This window comes from Channa argus, chromosome 8, assembly GCF_033026475.1.
Source record: "Channa argus isolate prfri chromosome 8, Channa argus male v1.0, whole genome shotgun sequence".
NCBI classification, from domain to species: domain Eukaryota; kingdom Metazoa; phylum Chordata; class Actinopteri; order Anabantiformes; family Channidae; genus Channa; species Channa argus.
Genome location: NC_090204.1, coordinates 7390861 through 7418772, shown reverse-complemented (window position 1 = coordinate 7418772; position 27912 = coordinate 7390861). Strand labels below are relative to the sequence as shown.

Genomic DNA, 27912 nt, shown 5'->3' with positions numbered 1-27912 from the left:
CCCTTTTCCTGCACTTCAGAGAAGCACGGCGTCCACACACTCAGATATCTTTATCCAGAGCCACTTTGCGTAGGCACATTCTTTCCCACACAGCAGAACATGTTGGACAGAGGCGGGTACAGCGAAGCAGGACCACCTTAACGCACATGCTGACATAACACGAGCATTACTCTCCACCCATATCCGAGAACAGTGTGTTAAGAGGTGTCTCACCTTCCCGATTACGCTCCTAGTACTGAGAAAGACAGTAGGCGGGAAGACACCGCAGGACACAACCACAGCTCCGTGTTGGACAGGAGTCCAGCGTATGGTCCTGAGTGAGAAACATCTTGTGGATATTCAACTTTTTGGATTTATCTAAGACTTTCATCAGTGCCTGGGTTTATTTTACATGCCAAAGCTGGGGGAACAGAGTGGATCACGACAGACCCTTGCGCGAGGCTTCACAGTTTTCGCCACAATATTTGGTGAGTGCACTGTAACTTGACAGTGTCAGTGAAACATTTCAGCCTGGTCGGTGAGATGCTTAAGCTCCCTGACCAAAGTTTGACATGGGCTATTTGTGGGCTATTTGTGTCGGTAGGGCGATAGGAGACGACAAGTCAATCAAGGATCGATAAAAGCATTGTCAAGTGATTGGATGAGCAAGCTGCCGTTTAAATTCAGTTGACATGATTAACTTAATAATAAGACCTGGGTGACACTGTTACTGTAAATTACAAAAACGTCTAAATTATTATTATTGTTGTTGTTGTTATTGTTGTAAATGTTATTATACTTGCTATACTCTGAACTACATTATCTGTGATTATTGTGAGACACTATGAAAACTGTGAATCAATTGCAGGTTTTGATTGTGAAAGTTTCCTGTTTGCCCACCGGGTGGCGACCGAGCATCTTCTTTTTTTTGCTCTTGCCTGAAGCTTCTGTTAGTTTGAACTGACTGTACATGTTATTCACATAAATCACTCGTAATCTGTATGTAAATTAGCTTCATTTGGGGATTTGTGCTCTTGAATTTGCTTTAATGGCACTTTTTGGTCGCCCCAGACTGGAAAAGATGGGTAGCGTCAGGCGCTGTTGCAACTAGTTGCATGGTGGAAAATATCCAGTCACATAACCTTTATCTACTGCCTTTACATACTGGATTCTCGTTTGCTTTTGCTGGCACATGTATATGGGCTCTTGCATATACTTCTGCCTGAAGAGAACACCCCCCTCAATTGTGTGTCATTTGCATACTTTTCGCGATCATTTTATTGGTTTCTGCATAATGCTGAGAGCAGGGGAATATGTGTGGCGTCAGCTCGAGCAATGCCATTACCGTCCATCTGATAAGTTAGATTTACTAGCGAAGAGTGTGATTATACCAATGTTTAAAATAACTACTTCCACATTAGAGCTGTTGATTCAGAGCCTATTGTAACAGAAAGGACAGTGAGAGCAGACATTTGGTATCACAACACTGTTTAGTGCCAGTTAATAGAAGAGTAATTAAATATAATATTTCCCTTGAATCCAAACTCTGTCTATATGTGGATTATGATGCTCCCGATAGCTCTTCGGATAAAACATTTGTGTGTAGTTGTGAAGCTTTCATTTTAATGATTGCTTATGTAAGCCTGTTGCACAATTCCCTCTCTAAGGGCACTTTTAAATAACTGGGCAGTTAGTTTTCCACATGCTCGGTAAAAATGCGTCATTAATATTAAGCGAGTTAGTGCTCGCCACAAGTAAACAATTTCCTGTTTTCATTGGATCCTCCTTAAACCACAATCTGACCTTTAAAGGTCCGCGGACCTTGAGTTTATGGACAGTGGCTGTAAGCTACTGTGGCAAAGACACATATTTTGTTCTATGCTGTAATTTATTATGAATGGCCTAAACTTGCCTCCCCTCCACGTGGGTGTTGAACTCGTCCTTCTATTGGCTGGGATCCGCAGCGGCCTGCAGGAGCTCTCCTGTGATTGGCCGGGCTGCATCAGGGCTGTAGGCGTATTTTATCGATGGTGGAAGTGGGATACTTTGTGACAATGTTCATCGCCGATATTTCACTGGAGCTGCCGTAGGTAGGAGTACGCGGCAGAGAGCCTCTCACTACTTACCGTGTGAGGCTTTGCACCTTTGCGGACAGTGTATTTTCTCCTCTAAAGCTTGCATTAGCTTCCACCACCGCAAGAGGAATTAGTCTTATTTTTTACTAGACCTTGCTGTTTTTCTTTTAAATGTAACCGCCTGCGTAAATGAGCGTCGGTGGCTTTTATGTTGTTGTTGTTGCTGACAACATACTTGCTTTTCTGCCTGGCATTTGCACATATATGTAGCATTTAAGAAGAGTTTGCTTGCACGCTGGAGGGGGCAACAAAGACATAGATGAAACAAAGAGGAGAAAGCGAGACGTATGTTGGTGAATTTCCTGGGGGAATATTCTTGTGATATCGACCGGAGAGAGCACGGACTGGTTTTTGTTCTGACTCTCGGAGAGCGCGAGAAAGAAAAAGAACTCTGAATGCTGTCTTTGATTTGCACAAAGAATAAAGGACGGTAGTCGAAGCGACGGATCTCCCCCACTACCACACTGACCCCTCTTCTTACCCGGCTTTGCTCGTCTTGTCCCCACCCCCCTCCCCCCCTTTTCCGACCACAGGTTATCGAATGGACCAGCATCCCAGCGCCAGAAGCTGCACCAGTCGCGGGGCTTCGTCTTGCGAGGCCGTCCCGACTGAGCCCTCCATGAATCTGTACATTCACTCCACCACCGGCACACGCTTCGAGCTCTCCCTGCCCCTGGAGGAGACCGTGGAGGGACTCAAGAGGAGGTTGTCGCAAAGACTCAAAGTCCCAAAAGAGAGACTCGCTCTGCTACACAAAGAAACGTGAGTGCACCCAATACAGACAATATACTGACAAATTTTACAAACATGTTAACTGTTGTTCCAATTTATTGAGGAAAAAAATGTATTAAATTATGTCCTGAAAGATCATTCTGTGTTCGATACTCTGTAGCTGCTTTAAACTGAACATCAGAAGCCGTAATGTCTAGGCTAATCCGCAGTTTAAAATGTGGACTGACTTTAGGTGCATTCACCCTCCGGCCGTACACGGTTATATTTTATTCTGTACTTTGGATTTATTTGCGCTTGAGTTCTCGCGACCATCGGGCGCAACCTTGTCTGCTTTGGGCATCAATACAGTCAGGGAAACTACTGCCCATCAGGGCGCACAGTACAGGGACCCACCGGTCACTGGAACAGGATTGACAAGGCGCTATGCAGACTTGCATTCATTAAGCCCTTCTTTAATATACATTCTGAAGCCTGCCTGAATTTCCAATCTTGTTTGAAGAAACACGTTAAACATTTAAGATTAAAGTCACAGACTTGGTAGCCTGTAATTTATTTACTGTGCTACTGCAGGCAAACATGATTGCTCTGTATAATGGATGGTAGATGTAGCCTGTACTGGGAATAGAGTGTATCTACTTACATGTTAATAGCCAGTATTTTTGGAAGCAGACTAACTCCTTAATGGTTTCAATGGATTGCTTGGTGTGTAGTATGGGCTGGTCAGTTTCTGGAGCACACAGGAAATGTTCCTGTAATATCACTTCAGGGCAAAGCTGCATGGGAGTACTTAGAGCTATTATTATTTAAAACTAACTGAAACTTACAGTATTATGCAGATACTGTGAAACATGCCCAGATTAATTAAGATAACAAAAGTGAAGGTTATGTTATGCAAAAATTAGAGGAGGACTTTAGTACATAGAAACAGTCGGCATTGTTTTTTGTCCCCCATCCCCACCCATCCATTGTAATCACCTGATAAATCCCATCATCCCCTAACCCCCACCCCCAACACACACACATACATAATTCCCTTGTGCAACTCAAACTGAGGACCTGCAGCCGTTGTTCAGATGTATATAGTGAGAGTTGGGTCATGGCAGCAAAGTCGGGTGTCCTAAGCATCCTTTAAAAGCTATAGGAAGTGGAGAGTCACTACAACTATATGTGAGTGGTTGCAGTGCATCATGATCTGCAGGAGAAAAGCTTTTCCTCTTTGTGGTACAGACTCTCCTGTTATGCATGAAACATGAACTTATACAGCTTCAGAAATGATAATATCATTGTATTTCTTAGCTGTCCCTTAACATATCCTTAAAGTTAGAACAGTAGATTTGCAGTAATTAATTGTTGTACTGTTTATCTTTTCTTACAGTTATTAAAAGGACTGTGGTTTTGGTTTCAGCTTGGAGTTTCTGAACCTCATTTGTACTACTCAAAATGCCAAAAGAAAATACTTACCTCCACTTAGGCAAGTGGCAGTGGTGCCAAATATCCACTGCGAGCAGTTGTCAAGCTCCACTATACTTGAAATTGAAATATGACAGGCCAATCAATACTTCTCTTTCATGGAGCTTTTCACCCACGGCTCTGTTCCAAACTAGTTTTGAAGTCTGTCTGCCCCCCCTGGCTGAAGGGTGTTTGTGTGTCTGAAAAGAGAAGATATTGTCAGCGCAGTCTAATTATCTTGTTCTCTCTAACCCTGCAGGCGACTAAGTTCAGGCAAACTCCAGGATCTAGGCATCTCTGATGGGAGCAAGTTAACACTTGTACCAACAGTTGAAGCAGGATTAATGGTAAGGTTTACCCAGCTCACGTTTTATTTAGGTGTTTGTGTGCAGATATTTATAACAAATGCAGTCTTGCACATTTATTGCTTTAAACATTTGAGGACCACTTACTTTTAGTGCACTTAAACAGACTCCATAAACAAATCTTCTTTTCTTCCCCTTACAGTCTCAAGCATCCAGACCCGAACAGTCAGTAATGCAAGCTTTGGAGAGCTTAACAGAAACTCAGGTAAGAGACTATTTCATTGTGTTCACCTTGACACCACATATGGATGCAGCAAAGTGGGTATCCTACCAGGACCGCAGTCTTATTTGAGGGTTGGGCCTTTGGTATGTGTGTTTGCATTGGGGGTATAGGATGTTGCACTTAAGTGAAAGCACAGAGCAATGCCCACATATGACAGAGATGAGATGAGCAGGATGCACAAGCCTCTTTGCTTGTCTAATCTCAGCCTCTTAAACAAGCCAAGCCAGACATCCAGTGTGAGCTGTTGGGATATAATAAGCAGCAACACCCCCTGTATCCTAGTAACATATGGATAATGTGTGTGTATGTATGTGCACACCACTAAAGGAAAGCAGGGCAAGCACAACACAAGAAAGGCTTATTTGTGCACTGCTGCCAGGATAACACTCACTTACAGCTTTCTGTTTATACCTTTATCAGTGATCTCTCTTCACTCCTTCTGTATTTCATGCTCTAACAGAAACACACACACACACACACACACACACACACATGCACAGGCAAGTTTCCAGGAAGTATGCTGTGGCTGCATGGAGATCGAGTATGGTCTCACTCACTCATAAACAGAGCGCTGGATCATCAGTTCACAGCCTTCTCACTCACTATTAGCATAGGGTTCCTGGAAGCCTCGCACGCATGGGCTGAGTTAGGCCTACACCCCGTAGTTACAGTGAAATGGTTATGCAGGCCTGCTAAAATAAAAGTACAAGTTTGAGTCAGTGTGGCATGACTCACCAAGTTGATCAATAGTGACTGTGAAGTGAAAAATGCAAAGAGTTCTCTGCTCTGGCCACAGAGAGAATGCGAGCGAGAGGCGATAAGCCTGAATGCACGCAGACAACATTGTGACGTATGAAACACTCTGCAGCTGACTGAGTGACTCAGATCAGCTTCCTTTTGGAGTGTTGGGTAACACTGAGATGTACGTAACTGCATCAGCAATGCACTGCTTACTGATGTCACAACAGTCCAAGATGGTGAAGATAAGTGCTGATGTCAGGAGTTGAGTGTGTAAGCAATGCAGTGGCTACGTCCAGATGAATTTTGTCCAGTCACGATAATGTACATTTAGTCTTTATTATCTTTTTTCCTCGTCAGAGCATGTGGGCTGAGCTATGTAGTGGAGTGTAGTTTGGTTTCATTCCCTGCTGATAATTTTATGGTGGAAATCCTGTCCTTTTTGTGTGTGTGAACTCAGCATGCGTCTCGTAGCGCTGACAGCAGGTGTGTGTGTGTGTCAGAGCGGTGGTTAGCTAGACGCAAGCTTTGTCCATCATATGGTATGTTTATCCTGTTCATTAATGAGTGAGTGTCATTTTTACCAGAGGCAGATGATAATTCAACTACCGTCCCACAAGATCCTACAGATTTCTCACTTTGCCCGTCTTCCTGTGTGTCTCTCTGGCCATATAACAATGTTGCTTTTAGGTTCAGTATGAGTCATGTGTGCATTTTTCTCAAGAATTGCTTACTTTAGATTCGTCTACTATTCATATTTATTGTGATGGTAATCATATAATCCTGCAGCGAGGATAGAAAGAAAAAAACGCACAGTAAGAATGATAGCAGAGTAAAAGCTTCAAATAAAGGCTTAAAGCTGCTTTAGTGTTTTTATCCAGAGAAATTGATTCCTCTTTATAATTCATGAAGCAGGATGGAATGATATAGATTCTGGAGAGATTACGGATCTGGGTAAGATTAGAAAATAGGAACACAAAAGCTTTCCCTCATTTCCTCTCTCCCCCTAACTCGGAGGCTATCAAAAATCAATCAATGCACTTAGCTTTTAAAAGTGACTGACACGATAACTGATATGCCCATACACCCAAAAATAGCCTCGGGGAGATGTGGGGTAATTGTTAGCTATGGCAACCTCAGAGGAGGTCTATGTGTTCGCACCCACTTCTTCTAACTCCTAAACCCTCCGTATAGTTTTGTTTGTGTAGGGTCCTATTTTCAGGTCATATGTTTTCTTAGAAAGTATGTAGAGGGAAGAAATTGAAGACTTGGCTGAGGTGTCTTCCCTGTATCAGCATTCTGGGGGAGTTTGTAGCTAGCAGCTGGCCAACCAACCAGACAGAATGTGAGCTTCCATGGCTGTTTCCGACTTTTGTGGACCAACTTAGATAGAAAATGGTTTATGGTAATTGAGCATTAGCAATTATTAAAATGTTTTTTTTTTTTTTTTTTTTTTTTGCCCCGTCTCTCCTGTTTCTCCTTCTTCCTCTCCTGATTCTGTTTTTAACAGCTCTCCAAGGGCCCTATAGTTTAAATGTGCTGTGGTTTGCATGTCCGGCTAGCGGCCTCCATTTCACTGTGATGGCTGGCTTCTTTAGCAAGGACAATCCTGGCTGCCTTAAATCCTCCTCTGGCATCTCACTAGATTTTTTGCATGACATCTAAGCTGTATTAAGCTACTGCCTCCTGACAGCACATCAAAATACAGTTGCCTGTGCCACTCTCTTCTCATTCTGTCTCCTAAATAGTGGCTGTGTGCACAGCTTACATATGCAGGCAAGCACTGGCACTCACACACATACACACGGTCCAGAATTGAAAGGATATATTTAAGAGGATTTCTGATCCTGCTCAGAGAATGAGAAAATGTCTGATCCTTGTAGCAAAATGAATGTGTACAAGACAAGCAGTGAAAAAGAAATGAAAGCAATATTCACTTTTTTTCTGGACATATGTAGGCAGTGACATCAGCTCTACATCTATTGATCTTTGTATTTGACAGAAAGAGAAAGATTATGTGTCCCTCTCAGCACACATGGACCGTTTGCTCATTGATGCACATTGATGTTAGAATAAAAGCCAACCAACCAAGCAGGCAGGCATCACCCTTACCATCCCCCATTACCCTTCCCCCCATGTAGCCACCGCTTTGTTCCAGTCTTAAAGCATGAGCACCAAACCTGCCCGGCTGACAAACGCACAACAATAAATGAGGGTCAGTCTTTAAGTTTGCCCCCCCAATCCCTTTCATCCTGCAAACATCCATAGGTGTCATAGTAGCGTACAGCCACAGTTGTGAAGACCGGTTTTGTTTTAAATCGATGCATGGCCCGGCCAAAGTGAGGCTCAGCAACAGGCTACAGATTGACAAATTTAGCTTTGAACACTAACACAAATTGCTTTGGCGAGGAGGCTATGTGTTGGCATTCCTCACCGAACATATCTGCTCTACTTTTCTCACTCGTGCCGACAAGCCCCTTCTGTCCTCGTTGTATTCCTTCAGAAAACAGAGCGGGATATGGAAGAGTTCGGTTCTTTGTGTCTTGAAGTGGACAGATGCAAACGAATGGCTTCTAACAATCTGTGGAGAGTCACCTCTGGGTCACCCTAAACTCATTTCCTCTTTATCTCCCTGAAGGGGTGCTACAGCAGGCCAGACAGGTGGAGGAGAATAGAAAGGGAGTGGTTTGCACATGTCATTCTGTAACATGTGTCGGCTGGCGTTAAATTGGAGGTTTACTTTACGTGCTTGCATAACTCACTGATAAGAGGTGAAATATGTTAAAGGCAGTCTAATAGAAGAAAGTGGATCCAAACAAAAGGCTCAGGACTACAAAGTGAAATGGCAATGATCTGTCATTGTGGAAATGTACATGTATGCATGCCCATGCATGTGTTGAAAAGGACTCAATACAGATGGTCAATATGAGTCTTTTTTCACTCCTTTTCTACCACCTTATCTGCAGGCTAGGTAATCTGTAGGAGTGACACTACAAGAAATCAGAGGATTTGTAAGTGCAAGGAATTGAAAAATGACTCAGTCAGTCCGCTGGTCAGTATAAGAGGTTCCTCCCCTTTGTTATAGTATGCAACTGCCTCTGGGCTTCCCAGTGCCACTGAAATGAAGGCTTTTTGTATGCGCACAGCTTAAGAGAGGGGTCTTTTAGAATGGTAATTTGCTTTTTTGTTACCTAAATGAAAGCTACAGAAATTAATTTGTTGCTGAATGTGTAAATCAAATTGTGTATGGAATAAAAGACAATGCTGATCTGAAGGCCCATTCAATCCCTGCTCATGTAAATCCTGGCCTTGAAAATTGCATTAATAAGCTGATCATGTGGCATTTGTGCACCTGTGTAATCCCCTTTGTGATTTTTATATGTACCGTGGGAAGGGGATGCTAAGATGGGCGGAGGGACTCAAGGTGTGTTGTGGGGTACCAAGGCAAAGATGGATTTTGCAGGGAGATTTCATTGTCCTACTGTGTGTGTGTGTGTGTGTGTGTGTGTGTGTACATGCCAACATAAATTTTTAATTTCTGTATCAATGTGTGTTTCCTCGATCAGCAGCCAGGAGAGTCTTATTTCTCTATATTTGAATCGTGACCACCATTGTTTTTCATTCCCTGGCGACACAAAGCTTTTGTGATTCAAGTAGCAGGCATCGTGACTAGTGGGGCTACTATGTGGGAGGATGGAGCCCAGGAATATCATGTCTGATAGCCACCAGCAAGTCTAATCATGCGTCGAGTCAATTAGGCATATTCTGCTGTTAAAACAGAGAGGTTAAAAGACCCAGGTAGATCCAGACACACAAAAACATACCAAAAACAAAGAGGATGTTTTCTGAAGAACAGCAGCCTTTTCCGCACCTTCACAGTAGGCACTACTTATGTTTTTTACATTGCTTACACAGTGGCTTCTGCTGCCTTGTCTCAGGATACTGGTACCCACTTACAGTAGGATCACGTCTGTTTAAAATGCAGTGTTTCCTCTGCCTCTTTATGCTGCTCCAGATGATTTCTGTTGCTGGGTACAGAAACTACTTGTGGTTAAGTGATGCTCTTCTCCACCAACACAGCATCCTGATTAAATAGTATTAATCAGCAGGTATAAAAGGCATTCAGTGGAATGAGAGGAGAGTGAGCAGCATGTAGACAAGTATGAGTGAGCAGTTCTTTGCTGTAACTTGACTTGAATTGGATGCATGGGGGCTGGGGGTTGAGAGGCTCGTATGTGCATGTAAATCGGCTCAATATAGCTGATGTGGAGTTGGCAGAGTTGAAGTGTGACGAGTCGTTTTAGCAGGAACCTGATCATCTTGAACTTTGCCTTTCTCTTTTCACTCCGCTGAACAAATTCAGCAATGGCCAGCTGGTCTTCTCTTGCTCCTTTCAGACCCCCTTGTTTCTTTACAGGCAGTTGTACAGACAACCATCTTTCTAATGGGGGGCTTTGAATAGACTTTGGCTGCTTTTAGGATTTGAGGTTTGAATTTGACACTTGATATTTTTTTTAAATAAATTTTTTCCTCTTCTCTCTGATGAAGACCTGTTATTACATCTCTAAATGGCATCCAAAGCACTTCACGTGCTGCTTCTCAATTACACACACCCTCACACACTGACCTCACCTAAAGCAACGGGACCAACTTGGCGTTCAGTGTCTTGCCCAAAGACACTTCGACATGTAGCCAGTACCGGGGATGGAACCATTGACACTGTGGTCTGTGGACGACTGCCTTACTAACTGAGCAATAGCCGCACGTTTAGTCTGTGTGTGTCTGCACACAGTATCAATATTGTCGTGGTGCGATCAAAACGCCAAGGTCGATAGGAGAGTTAATAAGCAGCTTTTTAAACCATACCTTTCACCTGGCCATTCGACAGGTGAGCAGTGGAGCCAGTATGTGGCTGTGGGAGACAGCTTCCTCCTCTCATGGCTTCCCTCTCTCCTCCCTCCTGTCCCACCCCCCACTCCTCTATCCTCTTTTCTCTGGCACAAAGCTGCTCAGTTGTTCATGAATGTCAGCTCAGTGCTGCCAGCACACGCTATCTTTCCCTCCCTCTCCTTCTCATCCTCTGCCTTCCTCCCTCACTCCTTATCTCTCTCCCTTAGTTCGCTTAGTGTGCAAAGGAAGAACGACTGCAAATGAGTTCCTTGAACCACAGGGACCCCAATAAATAAAACTGTCAGCCATAGATGTCGAAAGAAAAAAAAAAGAGGGAAGGAGCCAGAGGCACACTCTCACTGAATATTTCATCACCCACCACCACCACCACTCTGACACCCTACCCCCATCACCCTCATCCCCCCTCACCATTCTTGCTCCCTTCTTCTCTCATGCCACCCCCCGCCCCCCCTTCATCTTTTCGCTTTACCCCTCCTCCCCTGGCTGGCCATTATCATATTCTCCTGTATCACAGCATAGCGGCCAAAACCACCCTCCAAACAAAACACCACCTTGTGAACCCAGACAACTAAAACAAAATGGTTGATGGTGTTGGCCCTGGGGTCAGTTAAAGAGGTGCAGCAATGGCAATTACATGGTACAGCTCTTTAACATAAACTGTCAAGATATTGCCTATGCATAATCACTAATGTCTGCTGTCTTCAGCGAACTCACACCTTGTTCCTCAGATTTAAGGGTGGAGAGAGGCTTCTCTGCATACCACTACTGCATCAGAAAGAGAACAATGAAGGCCTGGCTTCTCTCTGTCTGCCTTAACACAACAAAAGTGGGGCCCTCCACTCTCCTTGTCTTGCGTCTCTTATAACAAACCTCTGTGGACAACCGTGAGTTGTATTTGTAAAGGACTGGAATTTGTCGAGTGTGCTACAAGGAGCAAGGTGGAAAAAGAAAAGGTATAAGAAGAGGAGGGTTGCAGACTTAAAGACAAGCCTAGAAGCTCTCTTTTGTTTGCCTGTGATGTTCCAGAAAGCTCTATCTGGTGTTTGTCCTGACGTCAATTGTAGCCAGCCACATCGGCTGTCTTGGCTGTGCTCCTGAGAGCAGACAGGCATGTTTGGACTGGAGCTGAGTTGCTAGCTGAGACCTCTGGGAATCATTTGCTAGCCAGCTCTCCTGCACTAGAGAACCCCTTCCCCCCTACACACACATACACTTACTCTTTAACACACTCCCTCCCCTTGTTTCTCTCAAGTCTCTGTCCGTCTGGAAGAGGCTTGTTGTTACACGATAAGTCTCGCCAATCAAGCCTCTGGCAGGCAGACGGGCCATGCTGTATCATCCTCCGCATCCTCCCTTCCCTCAGGAAACGAGCTCTATTTCAGGTGTTCAAGCTACACAAGCTGTTCGCCCTTTTTAGCTGGGTATTCGGGAGTGTTGGAGCAATAGCATGTCTGTTACAAAGGATGCAGCTCTTAATTTGAAGGAGTGGAATTCCACACCTGAAGGTTTACTCTGGCTCCTTTTTCTGTATCATTAGAGGGGGAAAAGAAAGTTGACCACAAAGATATGAGACTGACCGATGAGAATATAGTAGTTTATCTGTCCTCTGTCATTTTCCCTGGAAATTAGATGTTATGTGTTTATGTGGGTTTGTGGCCTTCTAATTTCTTGCTTAAAGAAGACTTGGTGGGCGTTGTATGTATGTACGGAGACCCCATATGAGTCACACGCCTGGTTACAGAGAGGGAGCTCTCTTTACATGTTTTTAGCGCCCATGTATGTGATACTAAGCGGGGCTTGTGTGAACAACTTATAAATTGACTTTATGAGTCAAAGACTGAGACTTTGAGACCAGGAGTGAGAGAAATCAACTGGAGGAGGTAAATGAAGAAAGTGTGAGGGAGAAAGCTTGCTTCTCTCACAGGCTAATTTGAAGGCTGCCATGTGGTGTTGGGAGCTCTGTAGGAGTACATGAATTTCATCTCGGTGGTTTTGAATAATCCACACTAGTCATTATAAGGGTAATCAAGCCTCCTCTCTGTTTCTCCTGCTGTCACTCACTGTCGGCCTTTTTCTCTCACTTTCTCTCATACACACATACGCGTGCAGAAAAGAAACCCAGTGATAAAGCAAAGGCCTTGTATAAACTTGATTTTAACTGGCATCTTGGAGGATTCCTTTTATAGGAAAGTTATATGAATACAGCTATGACTGCTCTTTCAAAATTCACTCACACTGGGATTCAACATATGTAGTACATAAGAATACAAATAAGTTTGTCTGACACATCCCCTGATGTAGTTCAAAGTACTAAATGTCTGCTGTACTCATCTCCTCTATCACAAACGCACATTTTTCTATTTAGCAGTAGTTGCAGTTTCACCTTATATAAAATCAAATGTCAGCAGCGAAGCGAAATCTGATCACAGATGGTCACTTGAGACAGATTCTGATGCCAGGTGTGAACCATAAGCTGTCTCAGTTGGGCACAGTCTGGATATTTCTGGATACAGATTATGAGGACTGAACTCAAAAGTTTTTTTCCTTCCACTAAGCACTGGGTTGTCTCCTCCTCCTTTTTTTTTTTTTTTTATAAAGGTCTCTCCCCCCCCACCTCCGAAGTCTTTAGCCCGCACACGTACACACAAAAACACACACACCACATTTTAGACAGGTGACCTTTTGTGCATAAAGTTTCCTAGAACCATCTCATGTAACACCCTGCCCTATTCTCCTTCTCACTTCACACGCTGCCTCGGGTCTAGTCAGTTTATTGTCTAACCAGGACGGGGTAATCATGGTGGGTGTGGACTATATCAACAAACCATTAGTAGCTGAGTTTACAGTATCAAGAGGCTGAGTTTCTGTTTATCCTGCAGCCGCGTGTATACTGGTTTTTACATGTCGAAATTCAGCTGTCAGATCGTCCCAAGCCCCCTCGTCCTTTCACCTGCCTCTCCTCTCTTTCCATCCTCTTTTCCACACCATGTCAATATCAGTGTGCAAAGGTCACCCTGGCAACAGAGAGGCGGCGGTCGATAGAGAAATAAATAAGCAGACGAAAAGGGAGAGAAGTGATGGAGGGCAGAGCCTGGTGAGTCGTAGGGTTAACTACAGGCCAGCATCTCAGAAGCACACTCCAAAGCTGCAGAGTCTGTAGGGAGTGAAGCTTTTGCTCTCTTTTTTTTCTGTCTTTGTATGTATGTCTCTATTATTTATTTTCTCTGCTTTATCGCTATTCTTTCTTGCTGTCTGCCATCCTCATTGTGCTCTATGCTCGACCTCGTGAAGCTTCCTGTTTCCCCCTCCCTCCCTCTCTGGGGACTGAAAGCACACAGCCAGTAGATGTTGTTGAAACCTTTCTGGACAGAGGCGTCACTCTGTATTTGCCTGTGCTGGTTGTTTCTCTTTGCTTCTATTTGGGGAGAACCTGAGCAGTCATTACTGCTGAATCTTCAAGATCCAAAGAAGGTTTCTGACCCCTGGATGAATCTCACTAGAAAACATGCACACAAACCTACACACGGGGACTTGAGTGGCAATACACAGCAACAGAGCTGTAGGCATGCAGAAGGGGGACAAGAGAACTTTTGTTATTTAGTGAGAATCTTCCAGCCAAGTCATGACAACTCCTCTATCCTGTGTGTATTTGTGTGTGTTTATCCGGGCCACAGTGGGTCAGTGGCAGCCTCCACACTTGGCTTCTGTCAGAGGTTGCCAGAGCTCCAAACATGGGCAGCCCTTCCTTATCCGCTGCAGACCCATGGACAATCGGTCATTCTGTGTTTGAGAGGCAGGCGGGGTGTATTTCCTGGATGTGGGACTGATTTTTCAGGCCATGGGCCAGATAGAAGGGTGGGCTTTTGTTTCTGAGCTCAATGACACTGCTGACTAAGAATGGACCGAGGGCATTGGAAAGCAAGCAAGAGGGGGCTTTGCTTGTGCGTTTTCCAATAGGTGTTCTCATCCACTGCTTTCTAACAGATGCAAATAGGCCAGTGTTACAAAACAGTGATCGATTGCATGGTAGGCTAATGTGGTGTATCTGTAACTGTGAGAGAAGTCGGTATGCATGGGAGTGTTTTTGAAATGCCTTTGCTTTAATCCAGTACCACTGTAACTATAAACCATGTATACAATAATCTTTAGTTTGTTTTCTGTAAAATTTAGTGATTTCTGAACAACAAAACATTTTTTCCTGCCTGCAGGTCAGTGACTTCCTGTCCGGCCGCTCTCCCCTAACTCTGGCCCTGCGTGTGGGTGACCACATGATGTTCGTCCAGCTGCAGCTGGCAGCACAGCAGTCAGGCGGCCCCCAGCTCCAGCACAGGCACCTTATCACCCGGGGCAACGCAGAGACTTCAGCGGGGCAGCCAATGGGACAGCCCCGTGTTCCCCACCCTCACCCACACTCCCACCACCATCCCCATCATCCACACAGCCACCATAACTCCCACTTGTCGCAGCCTTACCCAGTTCCTTCCTCACCCTCTTCCCCTGGTTCTCCTTCCTTCCCTCTTCCCTCCACGCACCACCAGCCACTACCTCCCATGTACCACCAGTCACCCTCCTCTGCTCCCTTAAACCCACCTACTCCACCTCCCCCAGCCCATTCTCCTCGTCCATCCCACATCCCTGGTGGTGTTTTCCACTCTCCAGCCCATCATCATCATCACCACCACCACTATCACCAGCCTTCCTCAAGCCAGCCCCGACATGACATAGGCCAGGTCAGCCCTGTAGCCCCTGTCCTCTGCTCAGAGGTAAGCCTCAAGTATATTAGAAAGGTTTCAGTTTCATTTTTACAGCTTGGTCATCAGTTTTAGATAGCTTTTACATATGTAGCTCTTGTCATCATAGCCACTTTGCCCTCTCTTTATTTAACAATGGAGGGAGGAGTTTGTAACCCAAGTGCCATGCACGCAACTAAATCATCACCCATTGAATTAATAAAATTATAGGGTTATCCCTGAAGGATGTAGGAAAACTGAAAGTTTACTCAGATCTGGAGAAAGTTTGCACACGTGTGTGTGTGTGTGTGTGTATGTGTGTGCGCTCTTCGAAACCACAATGCAGTTAGTCATCACTGGAGTGTAGATATATTGGAGTGGATTAGACTGTACGGGTGTACCTATTGGCCAGTAAACAACCAATGCACTAACATGATCTCATCCTGCACAGTAAGATATGTGAGGTAAGAGGATAAAAGAGAGCTTGAGAGAAAAATAGCACAAGAGAGGCAGATTTAATGAATCCATGTTGGTTGTTTATGTGAAGTCAAATTATTAACTTTGCTTTATTCAGTTATTCATTATTAACCTTTATAAGAATTGGATAACTCTGGAACTTTGCATAACTCTGAGAACAGCTGCAAACACAGTTATTTATCTCCACCAACCAAATGTGCTGTTTAGACTCTTTCTACCCTGCTGAGATCCCGACTATAGAAATGTAATAAGAACCAGATGTGGACCATGTGGAAGATATGGTATGGTTCAAAACAAAAAAAACATAGAAAGTCATGCCAGTTTAGTAGTGAGAAAACGGAAATGGCTATTCCCCATCAGGCTTTCATATGTGTCACATGCAGAAACACAGAAGCATTTGCCTGGGTTTCAATTTCTCTTTCAGATGTTAGTTAGGGGATCTTGTTAAACCAAAGCGAAGCAGCAGGGTTGGCAAGTTTGGTTTGATATCACATGTCAGATATGCCAAGACCTTTGGGTCTATAGTTTGGCAGAAAGTACAGCTTATCTGCTTGCTGGAGTTTCCTATAACTATCAGCCTCCACCGCATATAGATAATGTAAGTTCAAAGAGCAAATAGTGCAGCACTTTGAAGTGAAAGGTCACTGGCTTAAACTCATACCACACCATTAGTGAATGTTATTTGATATATATATGTTAACACAGCAAGAAACTTTTTTGGTGTTTGAACAGCAAAAAGCAGCTGTATGTTAAAAACCTCATCGTGTGTCTTGTTGTTTCATCAGGCAAACTGCAGCAGCAACAGCCCCAGCAGTGGCAGCGGTCCCTCGCCACGCTCCCGTAAACCAGGAGCCATCATTGAGAGCTTCGTCAATCATGCTCCAGGAGTCTTCTCAGGGACTTTCTCAGGTGAGAATGCTGCTCTAAGCAATAACCATGCATCCAGGGAGGTCCACCGAAAAGCCTCTTTTATATAGACTTGCTTTTTTCACAAAACTTATCCAGAAAATTAAAGGCAGGCTTGTGTTTTTGTCACTCTTTCTCAGGCACTTTGCACCCTAACTGCCAGGACAGCAATGGGCGTCCCAGACGAGATATTGGTACCATCCTGCAGATTCTCAATGACCTCCTGAGCGCTACACGCCACTACCAGGGCATGCCCCCCTCCCTCACACAGCTCCGCTACCAGACCCAGTGTGGCTCTCCCACCTCCCCCTCCCCCTCGCCACCTCCTTCACCAACAGTTGCTGGCATGGCAGGCCTCTCTGCCAAAGCTACCTCTGTGCCTGCTGGCAGCCCTAGCACCCCTCCGCCGACTCTTCATCCGTTGGTGCAGTGCCAGAGCCAGATCAGCATGTGCAAACCCCCTGGTGAGTTACTCTACTCTACAACCCCTCCACTCATGCAAGAATACCATAAACAAAAACAGGAAAATACAAATACACTTTCTCATTATGTCACTGTGTATCCCTTGAAGCTCTTGTAAACCAGATGTTCCTGCAGTTGCCACAACTTTGGAGGGGTGTGTGTGGGTGTGTATGGGAATGAAATGACTGCAATCTAAGGCCTGTCATTTTACAGAGCTCTGCTCCTGTTGTCCTCATCTCATAGCACATCATGGTTAGCTTTCAGTTCTGTTTTAGTTATTTTGCATCATTGTCTTGTAGAAGAACTTATTTTCCTCTTTAAAATACTGCCAAAGCAAGAACAGAGAAGTCTGATTAAAGAACAAAAACAGTCATCTCTCCCCTAGGTGTTCAGGCAGAGAAAACGAAGAGACAGGAGCAGGGGGCAACACAAGCTTTTCCAGACCTGTTAAGTCAGGCTTTGCTCGTCAGGCAACAGAGTTGGCTTTGTTTTTGTGCCCCAAGTAGATTAATACCTTCAAGCCAGGGCTGGGCTATGTTTAGATTAGATTAGGGGCCAGGTGGCTTAACCTGCCTCTTAAAGAAGGGCTGCAGCTGGGGCACATATGGGCTGGACAAACCTCGGCATACACATGCCCAAAGGCTGGGCTGGCTCAGGTGCTGGAGTTCTGATGAGAATGTTTAGGGACAAGGGTTTGGGTGTTTTTAAAACTCCCTTTGCTTGCATAGACACAAGATGTTGGGTCTCAGACAGATGTCAAGAACTGATAACATTTAGTCAGTGTTGTAAGGTTGGGCTGCCTGTGCTGAGAGAAACAGCATTGTCCTCTGCTAAATAATGGAAATAATGCTAACCTTTGGTGAGCTGTTGGGCAGAGACCTGAAGTACAGTGTTTTATTATTTGTTTAAAAAGGGAAGCATATACATCTCAGTTGTCATAAAATTATATTATATAATATTAAATTTTAGTAATAGCAACTAAACACAGATAGGAAGCAGAGTTCTTGGAGTATCCTGTGTGTCCTTACAACTGTTCAACGAACCGTTGGAATGACACAGCCTCATTTTTCTAACTTGGGGAAGACCTTTGCCTGTTGCGTCCTCTCCTTCTCCCTGCATCCACCCCTTCCTCACTTTTCCCACTCTTGTCATCTCTTTTCATCTGCACTCAACAGCCTACACTGGTTTCCCCCATTTGCTGTCCAAAAACAGCCTTTTTCTGTAAAATCCATCTCTCTGTCTTCTGCCTAATCACCCCACCACCACTCTTTCCATGTCTGTGCTGTGCATCAATACATTGTCTGTGTTCATTCGGCCTTTAAATAGATTTATTCTGAAATGCAGCCCTGTAAAGAATTTTCTTTGTGAATTCGAGGGCAGTAAGAGGAGGAGGAGGACACGGAAGAGGGTGGTTGTTAAAACCACAACACTAAGCCTCCATTCATCATATGGGTGTTTATATCCTGTCCATCAGCCTACAAACTGACTGTCTACTGATTAACCAAGGGCAAAGTATAAAAAAGAATGGATGAAAGAATAGCCTGTCTAATGCCCTTTTCCAACTTACTTACTGCTGCCGGCCAAGTAACTTCCTGCTCACAATGCAGCCTTCCAGGAAGTGATGGGTTGCTATCGCCAACCAAGCATAGTTTAGCCCACTGAGACAATGAATGTGCTGGTGTGGACAGAGGCTGGATGCCTGTTTGTATCCTGTTCCACACAGCGTCCTAAGGAAGCCAATGACTAAGCGCTCACATACAGCCTTATCAGCCGACACCTTATGGAAGACTTACTGGACTTAACAGTGCAGCTTAACTCTGCTTCACAGAAAGCTGCCTTCATTCAGTTACAGGAATAACCTGCGCTTACCATGTGCCTGAAAGTGTGTGCGTAGTCAAACCCAGTGTGAGACGGCCTCTTGAAAATGTCACATAGCTTGGCTGTCTCCTGAGAGCCTTTACCCTTTCCACTGCAAGTTCATGTGCGAGGGAGAGAAGACAAGCGTAAATAAAAAGCTTGAATGCACACACATGCGCACAGGCACACATACACACACTTGGGCCACAAGTGCCTAGTTAAAGTCTTGTATGACTATCTTGGTTTCAGGGCTTTGCTGTATAGTATTGCTGAGTGTGGAGATTTGCCAGTCCAGGAGTTGTTTTGGATATGAACAGGAGGGCTTTAGGATGGTCTGGCAGGCTGATTGTTAGCTAAATTCCTTTACTGAGTAGGGTAGACCTTACCGGCAGCCCCCAACCCCCTGCCTAACCAAATCTATTGTCATGGGGCCAGAGACAGGGGCTGCATACAGGGCACCAGGCTGAGCCATTGTGAGTACGACGAGGGGAGGGCTGGGATTATAGGGCTGCCTTTTAGTCCCACTCCCAGTGCAGCTGTCTTAGTTCAACACAGGCCCACAGAGAGGGGTAAAGCAGGGGCAACATTAGCTCAGAAAGCTTATCCAGGACCCCTTTCCTCTTTTCTGCATCCCTTGCCCTCTCCTGTCCCTTTTGATTTGTCAGGTCATGTTAGCTTTGTTCTGGCTGGGACTAGACAGGCCTAAGGAGGAGGGAGGGCCAAAGTGGGCTGAAAGAGACACAGAGAAAGATACCATGCCCTTATCCTCTGCAAATCCTGTATTTAAGCTCTGGCCTTCTTGGCCAAGGCACCGCACAGTATCCACTGGTAGGGTTTACTCCACTCTCATCACACCCAGAGGTTTTGTGTGACACACGTGCACTAGGAACTCCACAAATGTAGCAGTGATGCAGCACAGCACAGAGTTATCTACCAAAGCCAGCAGAGCACACCAGGTGCCCTTTCATTGTCGACAAGGACAGAAAGACAGAGAGACAATGCAAATGAAATCTAAAAGTCATTGAAAAGCTTGTGTCCCTGCAGGGCTGTCATTGCAAGAAACTGAAACAACTAATCAAATTGAAGCTAATATCAGCATTATGACTGTTATAATGCTGATATTAGCGTCAATTTGAGTAGTTGTTTCAGTTTCTGGTTTGTTTGTTTACTTTGAACTGGAGAAAGCTGAAGAGCTTGTTTTTTATCCACATTTCAGTGGCACAAGGCTCCAGAGACATTCACTATGGAGCTTTGTACCTGTAGACATTGAACCACCGTTCCTTGAATGCTTGGGTTTGTAGATTCTTCAGAACCAAGCCTGACTTTGCTGCAATGTGGTTTTCTTTCCTCTTTTTTCTTCTCCCTCCTCACTTTTTCTTTCTCTTCATCCACCCCTCCTTCTTTCCCCTGGTTGCCTGGATGCTGAGCAAACACAATGTTCTCTCTCTCTCCAAGATCACAAGACTTATCAAGACAAACAAACAAACAGCACTAAGACAACTGCAAATGAGGGCCAATCTTTATGCAATCAATAAAAGGAGAAGCTCCTTTAATCTCCCCCTGTGTCCTCCACACTGCAGTCCTCCTCCCTTTTTCTCTACCGCCATCCTCTACCTTTCCTCCTCCACCCCCACCCACTCCTCCTACCGTCCCTCCTGTGTGCTCCCTATCTCAGTCCTTGCTGTGTTGCTGGGCTGGGCTCAAAGGCAAGGAAAACTGACTGACGCATTGATTATTCATAGATCACCCCTTCTTTTTCTCTCTCTGTCTGTCTTTCTCTGAAGTGCTCTGTCTATTTAGAGGGTCTGTGTCAATGTCTTCAGAGAGGGTAGTTTGGGGAAGGGAAAAGTGTGCTGTTTTGGGATAGAGTCTTGGTGTGTCTGGCAGGCAGGGGAAGGTAGTGGTGAAAAGGAGGCTGGCATTTCCTTCCCCCTCTGTTCCCTTGACCTGTCTTCAGCTGGGTATCTTCCATTGGGCATTTTTAAGATAACATCAGTTGTTGCTTCTCCATCAGTCTTTTCTGTGCGGGGATGCATATGGGCATGGGTCCTCCTCTAAGGTTGTTGTGCACACATTAAACCATAGTCTCTGCACCCAGGCCCCAGGCCAGCCTGTGTGTATCTGTGTGTTGTTTGTGTATAGTCTGTCCTTTTTAACCAGCCCTAATAATAGCCCTACTGTCATAAACATAGTCTGGAGATCCCTGTGGCCAGCTGTGTCCGGCCCAGCCGCCCAGGGCTCCGGTAGTGACGTTGATGAATGGCCACGCGCGCGCGCACACACACACGCACACACCTACACACACAAACACCACGTTTGGTGGCGCTCCAAGCACATTCCCAGAGCTCTTGCCAAGCCAAAGGCCAAGACCTCCTACAGCACCACCAAACTGCCTTGTACTGTGTGTGTGTGTGTGCGCTCCCCCACTTTTGTTCATATTTATTGTTTAGTCATCTTAGTAAATGTACCTCTTTGGAAAACAGGATCATGGTTGAGGAACTGCTCTGATGCAATGAAAAAAGAATAATAAACAAAGAATTTAAACTGAGACACCCCAAAGGCAATGTCTTGTATGTAGGCATGTGTTGGCTTCGTGCCGTTTCATTGTGTACAGCCATATTTCGACACAGGCGAGGGGCGGTTTCGCTTTTGGCTAGTCAGCGCAGGGGAATAAGAAGGGAGGACTGGAGGGAGAACAAAGCCTTGCAGCAGCATATATGGTTGTCACATGGAGCTGAAGCAGTGGAACAATAGCTCTAATGTAGGAGAATGCCCCACTAACCCCCCCCCCCCCCCCCCCCCCCCCCCCCCCCCCCCCCATGTAACCCCTGTTTCCTAGAGATGAATTGCTGCCTTCAAACACAGCAAACGCTAGCTGAATGCACACACAGACATTTACATTGGGACAGAGCATATTTCCAGAAAGTACAAAACTCCAGTATGTATATGTGGAGAAGTCGTTTTTTTGTTTGTTTGTTTGTTTGTTTTTTCTCTGTTGCTACCTGTGCTCAAAAAGCAGCATTAAAGCTATTTAATGGCAGTTTAGTTCTTTAGTATGCACTACCAGACAGTGGTGAATATTTATAGCTGGGGAAAAGGCGCTATGCTGCTCAATCCGATAAGCAAATGAGGGAAAGTGGTAAATTAAGCCCACACAGAGTCCAGAATTCATACCGATGGCAGGGGGAGAGCAGAGGAGGCCCAGATCGATTTGGAAAACTGCCACCTACGGCCGATCCTTTACCCTCCACCCTCTTCCTCTGTCCTCATTTCTATCCCCCCTTGCCCTGGGGGAGGAATTCCTTAACCCACACCGCCACCTCCCTCCTTTGCCCTCTTGCTTCCCCTTCTTTACACTGCCCCACCTAGCTGTCTCCAGGGAGAGATGGGCAGGAGCTAGAGTAGGCAGTGTGTGTGTCTGTGTGTGTGTGAGAGAGAGAGAGGGGGGGGGGGGGAGAGTGTGCGAGGGACAGAAATGGTGGCATAATAAAGAAAAAAGAAAAACCCAATCTCTCCCTGTCTCTCTGTTCGCTTACTATTTCCATTCGCTTGCATTTTCTATTGAAAGCCAATAGTGATGTCCTGGGCCTGAGATGGATGGCTGCACTAGAGCTAAGGTTTAATCAATAGGTCTTTTTAATTTGCCATCGATCCATGTTAAAAGCTACTGCGGCTGTTGCTGTGCCTGTATGTGTGCGCACCCGTGAGCTTGTGCACAGCTGTGTCTTTCGCTGTGTGTATTTGCACACTGGCGTACACATTGTCTATTTGTTTTTGTGTGAAAATGGGATGTAGTCCAATGCTGGTGTCTGTGTGTGTGTTAGTGTGTGTTATGGTGTGCAGCAGAAGCCGAAATGGCCGCTGTGCTTCGGTTTATTGACATTCTAGCCCATTATTTAATTATTTAATTCCCAGACAGATACTAATGCAGCTGGCTAATAGATTGCGGTCGCTTTACCTTCCTTCCAAGCTCCTGAATATGTGTACAAATGGAATTAGACTTGACTCAGCCACTGTAGGAAAGCATTTGCAGTGCAATGTGAGGCCTGTCCCTCGAGACTGAATTCCTCTATAGGCACATCAACAGCTAGAAATGCACTTTGTAGCACATCGAGTCACAGCGGCTTGCCATTTGCAATTATGTGTGCGGACATCATAGGCAGCTATCTGAATGTGTCATCTCTGGCTTGTGTTTGGCCTCGCTATTGGTTCAGAGAGATTCATGTTTAAGAATGTCTCTCCACCCAATGATAAGGGGCTGAAATGTAATGATTTGGCTAATGATGCTCAGTGGGGCAGGTAGAGGACCAGAGGTGTGTGTGTGTGTGTGTGTGTGTGTGTGTGTGTGTGTGTGTGTGGGAATTAAGGTTATTATCATCAAGGTTGTAGGGCTGTATCTCCTGCCTGTTTGATCCACATTCACACACACAGACTGACATTCTTCTCCAACCTCTTAACTCTAAATAGACCTATCCCTATGCAAAAAGAATTACCCTACTGACCATATTCCCCTCTCCTGTCTTTTGTCCAGGTGACCGTGTACGTCAGACTGAGAACCGTGCAACTCGCTGTAAGGTGGAACGCCTGCAGCTGTTGATGCAGCAGAAGCGCCTGCGCAGAAAAGCCAGGAGGGACCAGCGTGCTCCTTATCAGTGGCTGCCCAACCGTAAAGCTGGACGCAGTAACAGCAACAGCAGCATGTCCAGTGAGGGCTCCCTGGACCTGGACTTTGACGATTCAGTGTGGAAGCCCGATGTCAAAGCTGACTTGAAGTCTGAGTTTGTCATGGCCTGAACCATCTGATCCCACATGCTCGGTGTTAGAATCAAAGATGTGTAAAACATTGCTTGGGATTTACTTAAAGATATATTTTGGGGAAGTGGATTTGCAGGAGCTGATTTAAAAACTGTGCAAAGAGGAAATCAAAGTTGTCCTTGTGACAGGCATCAATTCACATGGAAAAAGGCTCCGTGCAGACTTATATCCCATCCTGTCCATTACAGTTGACCTTGTGAAAAACTGCAAGGATAACAGAACGTTTTTTGTAATGCTTGGATTTGGACAGGCAAAACCTGGACTTAACAGTGTACTACACTTTGAAGGGTATGATCACAGAGATGGTACCCGACCTTGAGCATAGCAGAATTCAGTGGGTGGTGGTGGTGGTGGTGGTGTCAGATTTTGATTGTTTTTTTTTTTCTTTATGCGCACTCTGGACAGCAATGAAGAGATCCACACTGGACTTTTTAACAGCACAAGAGCTCCAGAGGCCTCAGTGTTTCCTAGTTGCAAGAAAGGCAGAACTGCCTAACTATGGATAACTCCAATGGGCATTCTTATTGATCTCAAACTCACCAAGCAGAGTCCAGTTTTTACCTGTTATGGGGTGGTTAAACTTTTGTTCCTTTTTCCATTTTAAAACATATTATTATATTTTATAAAACAAAAAATATGTAGCATTGTTCACAGAGCATTCAGGTTTTCATATAACAGTTCAAAGTAGTTGTTGATTTGCACATTTTCTTGATTTATAACAGCTGGTCAAAGTGTGCAAGAAGGAGGAGGTGGGGCCTCACATAGAATTTTTAAAAAATGAATATGGAAGTATTAATAATTAATTAACCTCAGTGACATAGGGTATCAATAGGAATGATTAATGAATACACAAAATGAATTAATATTAACAGAAAGTGCTTTAGAGGATTTAAAAAACAAATCTAAATGTATATGGAAAAAAAATCTATTTTTTATTTTTCTTCCTATCTGCTGTTTTAAAAAAACAGCAGCCCTCTGTGGCTTTAGTCAAGTCTTTGACTACCAACAAATACATCCATTTAATCATTCATTAGCTCATTCATCAATTATAGTTGTCTAGCCACAAAAAATGTTACTAAAAGTGAATTTCATCAAACCCGCCTCATGTGGTACAGAACTGTATGGACTAGTTGAGATTTTGTATTCGTATATGTACATAAATGTGACAATTGGCAAAGGTTGATAAGGGTGTGTGTGTTTTACTTTACTAGTGTAAATTAAATCCGAAAATCCCATGTTTTGGTCAAAGTTGTCTTCTCCTAAATAACCTTATAGATTCCCACATCATGAAGATCAGCTGCAGTTAATGCATCAGTCACCACTCTATAGCATAACAGAATTAAACCTCCCAGCTGTAGGCCCTAAATCCTCATAAAGACAACTCTATTTTTTTATTGGCTAAGATCGAGAGGTGGGATCTGTATCCAGCATCATTATATAGTGCCTCCACCAGTACATTCATTGACATATCAGGTTAGGCCTTTCACAGTTTTGCTGCTACACACTGGGACTTCAGATGGAAAAAAAAAATAATAATAATAAAAAAGCAGGAGGGGAAAAAGTGACTTTTCTTTGCATGCAGAAGTGTGAAATTACACTCATCCTTTTTCTAATGATGGAAGAAAAAAAGAAACTGGTGCTGTGGGAATGAAGGTTAACAACATGCATGAATTTGTGAAGAAAATAAACAATGCTGCTTTTGTTGGTTAGGTTTTTGTAACTTTTGATTTTTTTTTTTCAATGTTGAACAACAGTGTCCTGCTAAAGTATTACAACGCAAACCAAAACAGATGAAGTTAAGTGTGGACTCGCGTCTTGCTCAGCACTGAACATTCCTGTTGTGTGACAATGAAGTTGACGATGAGCAAAGAGCAACTGACTCTTTCTACTCCCTGAACGCTAGTTTTACCCCCCATGACTCTCAAGGACCCAGACGCCCTACAAACTGTTAAGCCTCCTCCCAGCCTGAACGCCAAGCGAGACACGTGGAAGCGTTCGCAGGGAACCAACAGACTAGTGGATTTACAGTACTGTCCGTCAAACCTACTGGAGACAAGCATCTGATCTGTCTCTGTCTGTCTGTCTGTCTGATCGACCACCCTACCACAATTGCACTCCCAGAGATTGCAGTGAGAGATTACCTTTTTGGTGAACCTCATCTTTTTTTTAAGTGGCCTTACCTTTCACTAAAAAATTAGACACTTGGGGACAATGGGGGCGGGATTTTATTTTATTTTTCAACTTTGTGTGTGTATCGTTATCACTCTTGTTGTCATTGAGGCGCAGTTTTTGTCACTGAGGACTCTGGGCATCTGTTGTTTAGTGCTTTTAGCTGGTGGAGTCTCTATTATGTCAAGGCTTCTGTGCCTTAAAATGTTGCCCTTGAAGTGTCAGTGTCATTTAAGCTTGATTTCATTGGTTAATACACACCACTGTAGTATTTGCAGCCATGAGAGTCGTAGATTTTAGGCATGAAGCTTGTTTGAGTGGATCCAACACTATTAAGAAACTGGTGTTGCTTCTCAAATACTTTGTCCCACCTCTTCATTGTGTTGCCATGCTTATTGGTCTCCGTTGTCCGACCTTCTCATCCATCCCTCTTTACTCAGTCCTCCTACCAATGAGCTGCAAAAGCAACAAATCTGTGTAACTTATGTTAGCTGAATAAGTTTACACCACAGACTGTAAGAAACAGCCCAGATTCAAAATAAAAAGGTCCTCTAAGGACTCCAGACTACATGCACTTCCTGTTTCCTTGGTAACAACATAATTAAAGGACAATTTATCCCCAGCCCCTCCCAAATTTTTGTTTAATTTTTTATTTTGTATATGTATGAACTATACTCTGTGTGTGCCTCACTTCTGTGTAAAACTCAAAAAGATGAAACAAAAAAAGATGACAAAAGCATTACAGAGAGGATAAAAAACAGTATGTTGGTGGAATTCTGATCACGTCATTTAAGTTGCCTGTTCTTTCTTGTAGCCAACTATTGAAAATAACAGGATTCAAAATACAATTTACAATGTTCTAGCTCTAGACCGGTGTAGCACATGTGTGACTGTATTAATTTATGAAACCAAAATGGTAACTGTGAATTATGTATTTCTTTGTGCATTTTTTTAAAAAGTGGGGGAGATGGTTGTCGGACATGGCAGCAGCCAGCGCTCGTGTCCGGGGGGAAAAAAAACATTTTGTTTTTGGTGGAATATAATGGAAACAACTGGTTTCTGAAAAAGAGAAAAAAACAAAACAAAAAACAAAAAAATGGAAAAACATGAATATATTTTTTTTTCTTAAGCAATACATTTCAGTGTGACTTGTGATAGAACATTTTTCTTTTTTTAGGTAATAAATAAATAAAAAGCAAAATGAGAACATCAGGTTGTCTCAGTGATTATTTCACATGTGATTACATTGAGTGAAAGCTCCTATTCAGTCTAATATTTCATGAGATTTTTTTTCACAAAGCAATATGATATAGATTGCAATGATAAAATATTACTTTACACTATATTAAAAGCTAATGTAATTGATGATTACTGGACCCACCTGCCAACCAGATACAGGTTCTGAAGGGATGATGAGGTCTTTGTGTGACATTAAGTGGAAAGTCAGTGGGCTCAGTCAGAATATAAGTATCCTTCTAATATTGAAACATGCCTGTTATTATTGGATATCTACTTATACAAAGTCAAATCAGATAATTTTTTTCTAGCACATATAATGTTAGTGCAAAATCCTCAAGTTCATATGCCGTTATAACAAACGGCAGCCGTTTGTACTTTTGGTTAACCTGTGAAATGTTACTGGAAAAGCCCAGAAACCAAATGTGTGTGGGTGGAAGGTTGAATAGGGGAGGCGGTTCAACGAAAGAGCCAAAAAAATATTCTCCACATTTGTGAGTGGAGCCCGGCACATGAGACACAGTGTGAAAGTGAAGTGACAGATAGGAGAAGGAGAAAGAGCTGTGCCTTATGTGAAGCTCCGCTTCCTGACACATGTACTTAAAGCAAAAGGTGTTTTGAAGCAGCACTTGTAGCTCCCCGCTATTGCAACCAGTGAAGCTGAGAACAGAGCTTGACTTGCAGAATCAAGAAATAGCTGAAAGAGGATTGAACATGAAAGCACAAAC

The 27912-nt window shown here is 44.1% G+C and overlaps 1 protein-coding gene across 1 annotated transcript; it reads left to right on the top strand.

Annotated features, from left to right (window-relative positions):
• Window positions 1-98: 98 nt before the first annotated feature.
• Window positions 99-27160, top strand: midn (midnolin). The gene is given in 9 exon segments (XM_067512678.1): window positions 99-467; window positions 2648-2876; window positions 4555-4642; window positions 4803-4865; window positions 14741-15041; window positions 15044-15152; window positions 16539-16648; window positions 16786-17109; window positions 23496-27160. Coding segments are annotated over 9 exon segments (1563 nt in total). The 5' UTR covers window positions 99-391; the 3' UTR covers window positions 23759-27160.
• Window positions 27161-27912: the final 752 nt, after the last annotated feature.